At 40.7% G+C, this 12,599-nt stretch overlaps 1 protein-coding gene across 3 annotated transcripts in view; it reads right to left on the bottom strand.

The window, feature by feature from the left end:
* LOC127377737 (plexin-A1-like) overlaps nucleotides 1-12,599 on the bottom strand; it is a 260,122-nt gene that overhangs the window by 124,321 nt on the left and 123,202 nt on the right. For all 3 annotated transcript variants that reach the window (XM_051425884.1, XM_051425882.1, XM_051425883.1), the window contains exon 4: nucleotides 10,771-10,902. In XM_051425884.1, coding sequence (XP_051281844.1) covers nucleotides 10,771-10,902 — 132 coding nt within the window. The remainder of the gene's footprint in view (nucleotides 1-10,770; nucleotides 10,903-12,599) is intronic.

Below are 12,599 nucleotides of genomic sequence, written 5' to 3'. Positions count from 1 at the left end.
CAAATTAACAAAATAAAGGGGGACAGATTTAGTTTAGATTTAGTATAGAATTTAGTATTTATAGTATAGGTTAGACCAGAGAATATCAAAGATCCAAGACGAAACTGGGAGAAGAGCGGGACTGAGAGAAAAGGGCCATCTGCTACTTCAGCACCATGGACAGTGCCATGGATATATCAATACACAGCGCAGTTAGGCTGCTGATATTTCAGAGCCATGGTCGGGGCCATAGATTCTAACTTACACAAGCCTCAGTCAGATAAAGCATCAATGAGTAAGACAGACTAGACTAACTAAACCGCCCTGCTGCCCTTGCACTCTCTCTGTTAGTAGGCGATGGAGAGGGGAGTGGCAGGTTAACAAGGGGGATGCATTTTGGACATTTTGCTAACAAGGGGTATGGCACCCCCCTCCCCCCATCCCTTCTCAAATCGCCTAATGTCAACAGTGTAGAAGCAAAAACCTTCCACTGGTCTGGGAGCTGCGCTATATTAGCAAAGTCATTCCAATACAAATAAAGTGCCTTTTGTGGTAAGGATAAACATGTTCCTAGTATGATGTTATTTCTAAAGTTGCATCCCTAGACAGCTTTCATAACAGCACACCTCTCAACGTGATGACAGTAATCCCTCAATTTCATCCTCAGACTGTACATCTCTTCCTCCTGTGTCACTCTGATGTACAGTTGGGCACAATAGCTTATGGCAGATTCATAGCATGATAATAGTAACCTGTGTCTGATAACTATTATAATGCTACCATTACCAGGCGCAGGCCTCTTACAGGACACCAAATAGCAGCAAATTGCAGTCATTACTCGCGCCTGGACAAATACCACGCTAGTAATACAGCCTATCTGATAGAGGGAGGAGAAAAAAAAAAAACATGTCACGCTCAAGCACAACAGCCAGGGAGAGAAGTTTATTCAATGGGGCTTTGTGGTAGTGGGGCGGATGATGTATTCCAATGGAACAGTTCAATTATTGAGTTTTAGAAAACAGATAATGGGATGGGAAACGGGAGATGCTCAGCCAAAGACTCTTTGTCTTACTGAGGTGCCTAGTGAGTGTGTGTGTGTATGTGTGTGTGTGTGTCTGACAGTAAGTAAGTGAGAACCACCTATTTATATTAAATATGGTATTTTCATCCCCAGCCTATTTGCTGCGGCAGAAGGAAAACACATTCATCTGTGGACAGTGGTGGGAGGTGGGGAGGGGGGGAGGCAAGGAAGGGGGGAATTAGGAGAGGAGGTAGGGCAAAATAGAACGAATGAGATTGCAATGAAAATATGTCCATTTCAACTGTTAGTTTTAGTCTTCAAACTGATAATGGACAGCATTTGTGACAAAAAAGAAAAGAAACAAAGAACTTCCATTGGGATTCAGACGCTTTTTTCACCCTTTTTTGTGATGTTTTTCTGGAGTGGAGGAAAGAGGGGGAGTAGGGGGAGATGATGGGGGGGGGGGGGGGCGTTTATTACAAATAAATAACAGCTTACAAATGAGGCTCTCTCATTTGGGTCATGATAGAGAGGCTCTTAATTTGCCTAGTGGCTGATGAGAGGAGGGGGTTAGAGAGTGGTAGAAGGGGGAGGCGGGGGATGAGGGACGCAGAGAGAAGGATGGATGAGAAAGACACACAAATGTAATTGCGACTGATGTTTCATTCCACATATGGGGCCTGTGCGGTCCCGGCTAGCCGCAGCTATAGGCCTGGCTGTAATTGTCCCATCTGTATAATATGGGGGAGAATATAAGGCACAATCATGACACAATAGGCTGATGGATGGCTTATTCTGCCCGCCAGCAGGATTTTAAGACTGCCATACATACACACGCAAAGTGGCCGCAGATATGCAATTTATGGTGTGCACATTCTGACGTACACTTTTTGCACATAAAGATGGTCGGCACATGTGAGTTAATAAAGTATATGAACTTTAACATGTGGATGTGAATAACAGTTCAGTGAAAACAAGGGTGCTCACCACATACACAGCATGGAGGTACATCCACTCTGGATAAGAGACGTACAGTATAAATACACACACACACACACACACACACACACACACACACACACACACACACACACACACACACACACACACACACGTGTATAATAAATAATAGCAAGATCTAAATTTCTTTCTTAAATTTAAAGTCTTTTATTTATTTATCTGTCTGTCCAATTTACTTTCTTCTCTCTCTGCCCCTTTGTCTTTCTGGTATGCTCTCATCTGTCATGAATTTGGCTGGACACAATGAAAAACACAGCAAATGAGGCCATAGATCACAAGTAGACACCGACAGACACTAACGTGGAGGAAACAGACAGAGAGCGAAGAGAAACAGAAGAAAAATACAGAGCCGGGTGGAGAGAAGATCTCTCTGTCATCATCATCATCCCTATCCAAAAGTACATTCTTGTTTTCATAAGCTCTTGTAATCACTAGCAGGTATTAGCCTTATCCCAACAATAAGAGAACAATTGGGAAACTTTAGTAGTTTCATATCCAGAGGCTACGCCTTTGACAGCGTATATGATCAGCAAAACCACAGTAATCCTCAACATGTTTCTCTTTGTCATCGTTCTCTTTTGTGTCACTTCTGCACAAGACAGATAGTAGGGGGGAGGTAAATTACTGTGTGTGACATTACTGTCCTATTGTCTGGATCAGGCTAAGATTACAACTTACAGCTTAAACCCACACTGGGCATGGTATGATGTGAACATACATGCCTATTAGTGACTACAGTTTTGTAATGGATTAAACAAACAAGATACAAAGTGATAAGAAATGAGTTTTACAGGTGCTGGTAGGTGGATTTTGTCAATTTTGGACAAAGCCAGACTAGTTGTTTCTCCCAGTGCAGTCTGTAGGCTAAGCTAAGCTAACCATCTGCTGGCTGTAGCTAGATATTCAAGATAACGATAGAAGAGTAGTATTGATCCATAACTATAACTCTTACAGTGACATACGAAATTGTTCTCTTAAAGAATCAGTGTGTAGGATTCAGTGGCATTTAGCGGTGTAGTTGCAAATTACAACTCCCACACCTGACCTTCCCTTTCAAGCAAAGGAGAAACTTTGGTAGGAAAAATGCAAAAGGCCCTATCTAGAGCCAGTGTTTGGGTTATCCGTTCTGGCCTACTGTAGAAACATGGCGGTTCAACATGGAGGACTCTGTAGAGGAGGATAAAAACAACATATTCTAAGGAAACGATAACATGTCTCTTATTTTCATTATCATTATGTACTAATAAAAAATACCTATGAACATTATATTCCATTTCTTACAACAGATCCTCCTCAATGTTATATATTGGACCTGTAACTATATATATGTGTATGATTTATGGTACTCGGTGTTCCAAAAATCTGCACATGCATTCAAACATACAAACGTTTCAAGTTTTAAGATCCGATACACCCAAAGTCATCCTCTCTCGTTCTTTTCATCACACACAAACATGCTCACAGTCATTCAGTTTAGTTCTTTCACAAATCAGCTTTAGCCCATTTCCTTTTTCAAGACCCAAGTCACGCCGTTCCTCTCAACCACATTAAGACATATCTCTCTCTTTTTTTCTCTCTCTCTCTGTCTGTCTTTTTGACCATCTCACAAATCACATTCTGATCAGCAGATCACTCATCTCTCTGCCTTGACAGACTGCTGACAGCTGGCGTGTGTGTATTTGTGTAAAGGAAGGAGGGGTTTTAGAAGATATCATGCCATCCGGAAACATGCTAGGCAATGCTAAATTTAAAAGAATCAAGAGTCTAGTATATAAATAATTTCTTTGAGTTTTTGACACATTGTACATATGTGATTGATATAATAACACAATAATATATAATATTTAAAAAGCAATTAGTTTAAAGTATTAGCCATCTTCATTGTTTCATGCTAGAGATTATTTATCTTTAATATAAAAAATACAGAAAAAACATGAAATATTTTAGGAAATTCTACACAAATTGAGTCAAATGCACTTGGTACTGAGGCAGTGTGATGTGCACACACACTGTGTTTCTTCAATTGACTACCACCACGTCCAGCTCTCGAATCCTCCCAATAAAACCTCACAACACATCCAATGGGCCCATACAGACTGTTAATGAGCACAGGAGCAACTGCTATCAACACTTCCAGCAGCACTTCCTCTACCGTTGTCAACTTAAACAACTTTTCTCCGCCTCAGGAAAAGCCGGGCACAGCTCTTTTTTTCCAGAGTGGCTGTTTACATCTGCTTTGGAGAAACTGCACATTTTGATTATGCAAAAAAAAAAATTTGAAATAAAGTCTGTTAATTATTGCCACTGCTTAAATCCACGAGGGGGTTCAGTGGTCAGTAAAAGTCAAATATTAAACCTGAGCTTTAGACGGCAGCAGCCCTGAAGGACTTCAATGTCTTGTTCAGAGACTTCAGAAATGATATTCACAGTTGTCGTCAGCTTGAAATGACAGTGTCTTCAAGCAGTAGTCTTAACGAAACCACCCCGTCACTAATTTCAACCTGCCCACGCAAAACAAATGCTAAGACGTGCCGTTCCAAAACCCAACTCACCAATTAGCTGACAGGGCCAAGGGCACAACCAGTAGATTTCAGTATCCTCTCCTCATTATTCTCCCTGTCCCTGTCTTCACTAACATTTTTTAACAACTTAAAAGTTGGACAAACACCAAAGAAACTGCTTTAAAAAAGGAGCGCACGGCAGTCTTTTCTCCCTGACCTCCAAGTGCAGTAAATGCTGAGTGAATTGAATATGAACCCTCTCTGATGTGGTGCCAGGGGTAGGGTTTCTCTACTGTGCAGTACAGTACGGCTAAGTACGTTTCTGTACTGTAGCTAAATCGATACACGGAGGTACATCATCAGACCATTATGCCACTGTCTGGGCGGCCTCGAGGAGGCAGAGGCGAAGGCTTTTGCTGCCAACAGGTCACCTTACGAAGCTGTTTTACAAGCGGAGAAGCGCGACCTTGCCCTGTGAGCTCAGTAGTGGAAATTACGGCACAGAAAAAAAAAAAAATCACAGACTGGGCTTGGCCTCACAAGCATACTGTACAACACAATTAATAGATTACAATCCCCAAAACAAACTAAAACTCAGCCCTCAAGCCCTTTCAGTCTGTATTGAAAGAAAAGAATAACTAATATCAATGGGAAATCGGTGAATAGAAAGAAGCAAGAATGGTAATTATTATGATAAGTGAGTAATCTGGTACAAAGGTACAGTAGAAATCAATAGATTATGAGCTGTAACCCATTTAGTCATTCACTTTAAAGCAATTAGATGATGTCATCCATAGGGACATGCAGGACACAAGAAATATTTCTGTCTCACGGACGTCCACAACAGAGGCCGATGACAGGATGAAAAATCTCTCTTACCCTGCTGTTTTTATTAGATTGGGACAATTTGACCATGTAACGAGGAAACAACGGCAGTGATAAAACTGATTTAGTCCCATTGTTCATTTTTATGAGCGCAAAAATGACGTGATACGACTGAACAGAAAGAGATAGACCAAAAGCGAGAGGCAGGAAAAGATACACAGAGTGAAAGAACATGGCGAGAGTGCCTGTGTGTGTGTGTGTGTGTGTGTGTGTGTGTGTGTGTGTGTGTATGTTTGTGTGTGTGTGTAGCAGAGACACAAAGAGAGCCATATATAAATCCATCGCTCGCTAATCGAAAACTCTCCTCTCGCAGTGAATCGGACAGTTTTATGTTTTCGCAGTATGTGTGTGTGCTTGCCTCTCTGCGAGTCAGTGCTGCTATACAGATACGCAGTCTATACACTGCAGTCCAATCCACCACTTTTAATTATGTGTGTGAGTGAATATGGGAAAAGGTAAATTGCTCTGTCAAGCTAGGAAATGGGCTTTTTGATGTTTGAGGTCTCATCACTTGGCATTTCTATTATTCAACAAGGAGAGAGGAATGGAAGGATGAAGAGGAGGAGGAGACAAGAAGAAGAGGACAAACAGGGCGAAGGTATTGCCTCACTTCTGAAAGTGATCATCAAAGACAGTATGTATATAACAGGCTTTCAAGCAAAGTGGTGAGAAGAGTCCCAATGCAGACCTCACTGAGGACCGGAGGTCTATCTATTACTTCCTTCTGCAGACATTGTTTTGGTTTTCCGGTTCAAACCAAGCCCACAGGAAGAGAAGCAGGCTTTGGAGCCAATTTCACATAGTGGCCAAACCATGTAATTACAGCAATGGCATCCATCACGTGATGCACACTGGCCCAAAAATGATTTATCACATAAGTTTCCATTGTGAAAGAAGCAACTGTAAAACTGTGGTCACATTTTTCTGAGCGTCACAAACACTCACATTGTACTTGATTTGGATCAGTTCAGTCCAATGACCTTGAGAAAGTCCAGACGAGCTGCATTAGCTTATCGTTAAAGCAGAAGTTCATCCAGGTACATTCATTATAGTGGGAAGTGGGTTTTTGGGCTTCATGGGCCTCTGAGCAGCTTTCATAAGAATGAATGGAATACCCTCCGACGCTGTATCTAGTTCCCTTTATACGTCCATGGTTCAAACAAGCAGTCCTGCTAACCCTGCGCTGCGTACCTACCCAGCACTAAACAGCAGTCTGACAGCGTTAGCAACTTGCTAACCAGCGTCTGGCAGCTAAAGAGCCGGATATTCCCCTCAGGAAGCCTCCCTTGTGGACCAAACACAGTTGTAATGAGAATGAATATGAAACTTACATTCATCATGTTGCCACAAACAAATACCCCAGATGAATACAAATGTCCCCCTGTGTCGGCTACATGTGTAACTAGGCAACTATTTGCTAACATGTTAGCAAAAACAACTCTATATAGTGATAATGTATCAATGTGTCTGCAGTTTGTTTTACTTCCCCTAAAAAAAAAAAAAAACTTACTTTACTTTTTCTGTATTTTGAACTCCTTTCTGCTCTTGATAAGAAGAAGATAATAACACATAACTTGACAAACACATTATCAGCTGTACAAGCCACTCTTTATTAACACCTGACTCATGTTAGCAATAAGTTTACTGTACTGATGTTAGTTCCAAATGTCCTTAATAAAACACAGAGGATGAAATTATAGCTATAATATTGAACATTCTCTGACAGCAGACAGAAGACAGTTAGCTTATGAGCTACCTCCAGCCGATGTACATTAAAGTGTTGATTAATGTGCATTGTCCCTAGTAAAAAATAAATATCATTACATTCTCATCCTGAGCAAAAGGGAGAGGGCTCCCAGTTGGACCCTTGTGGGCATGGCACAACCCATGGCAGTCATTTTGGAGGCAAAAGTGGCTTCATTTTTAAACGTTAGCTGTCTCAAGACAGCTGGTCAAATGTGGTTCAACTCTGTGCTTTTTCTGGTTATTTCTTCCTTAATAGACTGCATCCCTGAAATCAATTAAACAAGTCCAGAGAAAACAGCTATAGTTTTTCCTTTGGGATACTTTTTTTGGCTTGAAAACAGCAGAAGTTTATACACCCCTGGGCCTGGCCAGCGACCTTAAACCACGATGCATTATCTCTAGTCCAGACAGCTTGTGGCTAGGAAGACACTGCTCATCAGTAGGCCACGGAGGCTCTGCACACACTCTGGTCCTCTACCGTCTGGTACACAAGTTCACATTCTGCAGCACAGGGAAGATCCTCTTTCTATTCTATGCTGTCTGAAGCCGCTACTGGGAGAACAGTTACTCCACAAACTCACTCCATCTGAGAGAGACAGAAGTGAGGACCCCTAAGAATATTGAACAGATGAGGCAGGAACAGTCGCAGAAAGGAACGGACCATATCCTGCAAACCAATTATATTTTCCCACCTCCTCAGCTTTCACTACCTCTCTCTCCTTTTCTGTTTCATTCTCTGACTGGACTGTGAATTTGGTCAAGGTTGAAACTCTGAAAGTGAAAGACCATTACTGCTGTACAAAGAGATGGTCATTCCATCTCATCCTCTCTGTCAATTAGTGTGATTCTGACTTTCACAGAAACAAAATTACACAGACTGAAAAGACACATTTTAAACCACAGCACAGATCTGATGCAGAAACTGCTAGTAGCCTACAACAGTCGTATCACATGAAAAGACAAACTTCCATAAATCCCCAATATCTTTAACAGTTAATGGTGAATTAATTCACATTTTAAGAAATATGCTTATTCGCTTTCTTACAAAATGAGAAAATGGATACTGCTCACATATCTGTTAGGTAGGAACAAGCAATTAGCTTAGCTTAGCATAAAGACGGGGGGGGTGGAATAGTTGTTGTCACCATGAGGTTGCCAGGCAACCAGCAGAAATTCTGTAAGTAATTCTGCACGGCCAAGACATCTTTACAGCCCACAAACATACAGCTAGTTTTACCAATTCTCTTTCTGTGATGATTAAACAAATTAAAAGTGCTAATTAATAAAAATGTAAATGTGTATTTTTTAAGCTACCTGTTTCCCCCTACTTCCACTCATTATGCTAAGCTATGCTAATGATGCTGGCTGTAGCCTTAGATTTAACAGACAAACATGGCAGAGGTACCAATCTTTTTATCAAATGCTCAGCAAAAAGTAAATAAGTATATTAACTGTACTCCACTCTCCAGGTTTTAGAAGACAATTCCTCTCCAAGCAAAAACCGTGCCAGACACACACAGTAACATTCCTTTACTGGCTATATTTATAAAATATCACCATGGATCATCTCGAAGAGAAAGCATTGTGGTTTCTATGAGGCTTCTCTCCTGTCACTAGACCTCCCTACAGTCACTGCACTAACATGCACAGACTTGTAGTGGACATATCAGTGCTCATCAAAAATAAAACACTGGCTTTAATAATTGAAAGACTTTCTGGTGGCAATGGCAGTCATCTTTAATGCAGATGACAGGAGTTAAAAGGGAAAATCTGATAACACTCCCGGCATGAACCTTAACACATCCTGTTGAGCAGCTGCTCCCTAAAACAGAGATACTCGCAGAACACAGGCCCAATGTTGGGATTATCATTCTAACTGATATCATTGTTTAAGTTGTATAGTCTCTGTTGACAGCTCACACTTTTTCTGTTAACATATATTCCTGAGGTTTCCCAAAGCTCTTGTGTTCTCTTATCTTTGTTAAGAGTTTTGACCTTCTTGCCACTAGTTTTTGTTATATTGCTTATTATAACTAATACTTCTGTACTAGCTTTATTCTACTGTCTGCAGGGTTTTGAATCTAAGAACACATTTTCTACTGCTTCTAATCTTGTTAATGTTGCAGTTGAACCCCTTTGTAAATGTTAATACATTTGAGAATATAATCCCAGTCTGAATCAACCTTTTCTTTCATTGCATACGTACACGATTCTGTGTAATATGTATGTGTTTGTGTGGGTGGACTCCCTCTGCTTGGATATGTATTTATGCATCTCCCTATATAGTACATTTCAGCTTCCTGGATCGCTATCCATAATCGAAGGGCCTTATTTCCCCTGTCACATCAACACCGACGCCGTCCGCTGGTATCAATTACACTCCACTTCCTCCCTGCGCTTATTCAGACACATGGAAGTCAATTATGTATAATTGCTGGTAAATTACACAGCACTCACATGGCAGCTACTGTCTATGTATCAGTGAAGTCTTGTTGAAGGTTAGCACATCACAGTCATTAACTGTTATGAGATAAGAGAGTCGTGCAGGTAAACGAAGAAGAAGAGGCGAACTCTGCAGTATCAGACTCTCATGGGTGAAGATACGTACATCCAACATGCCAGGACGGCAAGATTATATCGTACATATTACTCTATGGGAGTAATATCACTATGGGAACAGACAAGTCAATAAGACAATGCATCTTAAAATGTAAAATATTTATACTGAGCATCACTTGCTATTGTCCAAAAACTGCTTTTGTGACTATTCCTTTGTTGTTTTAGTTTTTTTTTTTGTTTACCTGAAAACCATCTATTATTTTATGAAGAATGTCCTAAACTTTCTGGTATAATTCTGTAAAATGTGTAAAGAATTACAGGTTTTAAGATTTAAGACCTGGCTTGAAAATGTAACAAATGCCAACAAATGAATCCATCTTTCAGCTGCATAATTTTACTCTACAAAATATATACTTGAGACCTGTTCACACGTGAAAGTGTCACAGCGAAATTCATCTTCACGTCTTTGCAAAATATTGGCTGTCACACTTTAAAAATAAATCTTTCTCACTCCAATTAATATGCAAAGGTTGCATGTATACTGCCTCCCTGGTGGAATGGTGGTTTGAGGCTTCAGCCTATATATATATGACACATTTTAATATTCATTATTTTAATTAGCATGTGTGTGTAATAATGCTTGAATTGCAATTGTCTTTGTGCAGTTTTTATGTGGTACTGTATGAGTGTAATTAGCTTGATTGCTCACTCCCACCCCCAGTGTGTTTGTAAGACATCTTTCCTGATGCAGTCTTAACGGTGCTATTGCACTGTCTTCATAACCTTCACTCTGTATATTGTGAGTAGTGAGGAAGGCTGTATGTGTTGTTATGAACACTCGTATGAGCATATGAACACAGCATATGGACGCAGTGTGTGCATATTGTTGCAAACACACACACTGAGCTAGGTGTGCGTGTATTTGTAGGCCATAGGCTGTCACGTATCGCTAGACAAGATAAATGATATTTAGTTATCATTTCCTTACGGTTGTCAAGGGCAACTGTAGGCTGCATTATGGGCCACAGTAGATCATCTTATTATGTGTGCTTCTCATACCTGTTTATCGGTGAGGGCGTATAAGTACTGATGTTCCGGACTGAAGAGCAGATCTCTTAGGATTGGGCTCCCTTTGCTCACCACCACATTCTCATACAGCAAGGCAGGCTGGGAGATGGAGTTCACCAAAATCTGGAAGAAGACAGAGAAAAATGGCAAAGTCTTGATTAGAATCCAATGTTTCTTAAAATTAAAACAGGATTCCTCTGAATAATCCAGAGGGCTCACAGAGATAAATATACCCCAGGTATAAAAACAATAGATAATTCCCATTGTGGTCATTGATGAAGACAACAGGCATGGATTTGAAGATGAGAATAATGTTAGATAATAAAAGGCAGAAGCTGTTCCCTCTTCTTGTTTCTCAGTTTGAACACCCTCAATTCCTTTCCTCGCCTCCTCTCCTCGTGTCTCAGTCCCTCCTAACTGGTATGCGAGCAGAGGAGGCGTGAGGAGAGAGGAGTAGAGGCAACAGGTATTTAACAAAATGTGACATCCTTTCTACGGAGCCATCATTTTAAACCAACATGAATTGAATACGATGCGTGGCGCATCTTCATCATCTGTCCATTGTCACGCCTCTTTTACATGTCACGGTCAATGTGCATGTCATAGCTCCTCAGGCAAGCCTCCTCTCTCCTCCAGATGTATTTTAGGAATTGAGACATCCTTCAAGATGGCGCGCTGAGATCGATTTCAGGGTCACGGGCAAGAGGACGGAGGAGAGAGGAGACAGGCTGCCACAAAATAGAGAAATGAGAAGAGCCCTGTGTCTGTCAGCTTCCAAGTAGTGTTAGCAAGCCATGTTGAAAGTTAGCTTCAGCTAGGTAGTTAGCGGAAAGCTGGTGCTACTGTAGAAACATGGCGGTTCAACATGGTGGTTATGGGGCTGTACTGTGTATAATGCACCATCATTATATTTTAATACTCCCATGTGCATTTCTTTATCACTATCGTCAAACATCAGTTGGTCAGTGCTGAACACAGTTTTTCAGAAAAAAAACTATTAAAAAAATCTTGCTGAATACTTAAATTTTTTGCAAGTCACGCCATCAAGTCAAGTGTCTTCTCATCTACAGCAGTTATGTTGAAGAAAATGATGTGTTCACTTCCACCTCATGTAAAAGCAGCCAATTCCCATTTCATCTAGTGTAACTCTTAAAACGTTTACTCTAAATGTTCCTGTCAGCTGAAAAACACGCTACTGAAGTGACAGATGACAATTTCAGCACTTTCATTTGGTTGTCAATTTATGCTGAAACTCAGAATTGTACCAGTTGGTTATAGTGCGGCGCTGTAGAGGGTCTAACTACAGTACACAACTAAATAATGGCTCTTTTGTTGGTGCTTACAGTGTTAAGTCTACTGACAAAATTACAGAGTTATGTGGATTGCTGCCTGTGTACCAGCAAGTAAATGGTTTTCTCCTTCCCTCTGTACTTTTTTTTGTCTAGATCTTTCTCTTTCTAATTTCCCCGACCTCCATCTGCTCATCCATCACCTGACAGCAGTTTAGTCTGCTGCAACTTTTCTGTTTTTCTGTCGCCTAGACTCACTCCGTCATCTCTCTTTTTTTTTCTCTCCTCAGTCTCAACAGTCTCTGTGGTTATTATCTGCCAAATCACTACCAGAGTTTCCTTAATCTTTTTCTTTTTCCGAACAGAAGGTTCATTAACAGACAGGCTGTCATCCCTGTGTGCTTTTGTTTCTTAAGAGGAGGAAGCGGCTTTGGTTAAAAGTCAAGTGCTTAGACAAATCAGCTTTGAGGAGTTTACTCAGTGGGACATTGAGAGTTTAAAATCTATGAATTTACACTAAAAGGTTAAAAT

This window comes from Dicentrarchus labrax, unplaced genomic scaffold (assembly GCF_905237075.1).
Source record: "Dicentrarchus labrax unplaced genomic scaffold, dlabrax2021, whole genome shotgun sequence".
Classification (NCBI taxonomy): Eukaryota; Metazoa; Chordata; class Actinopteri; family Moronidae; genus Dicentrarchus; species Dicentrarchus labrax.
Note: the sequence above shows the minus strand (reverse complement) of the source record. Positions and strands in the feature narration are given on the sequence as shown.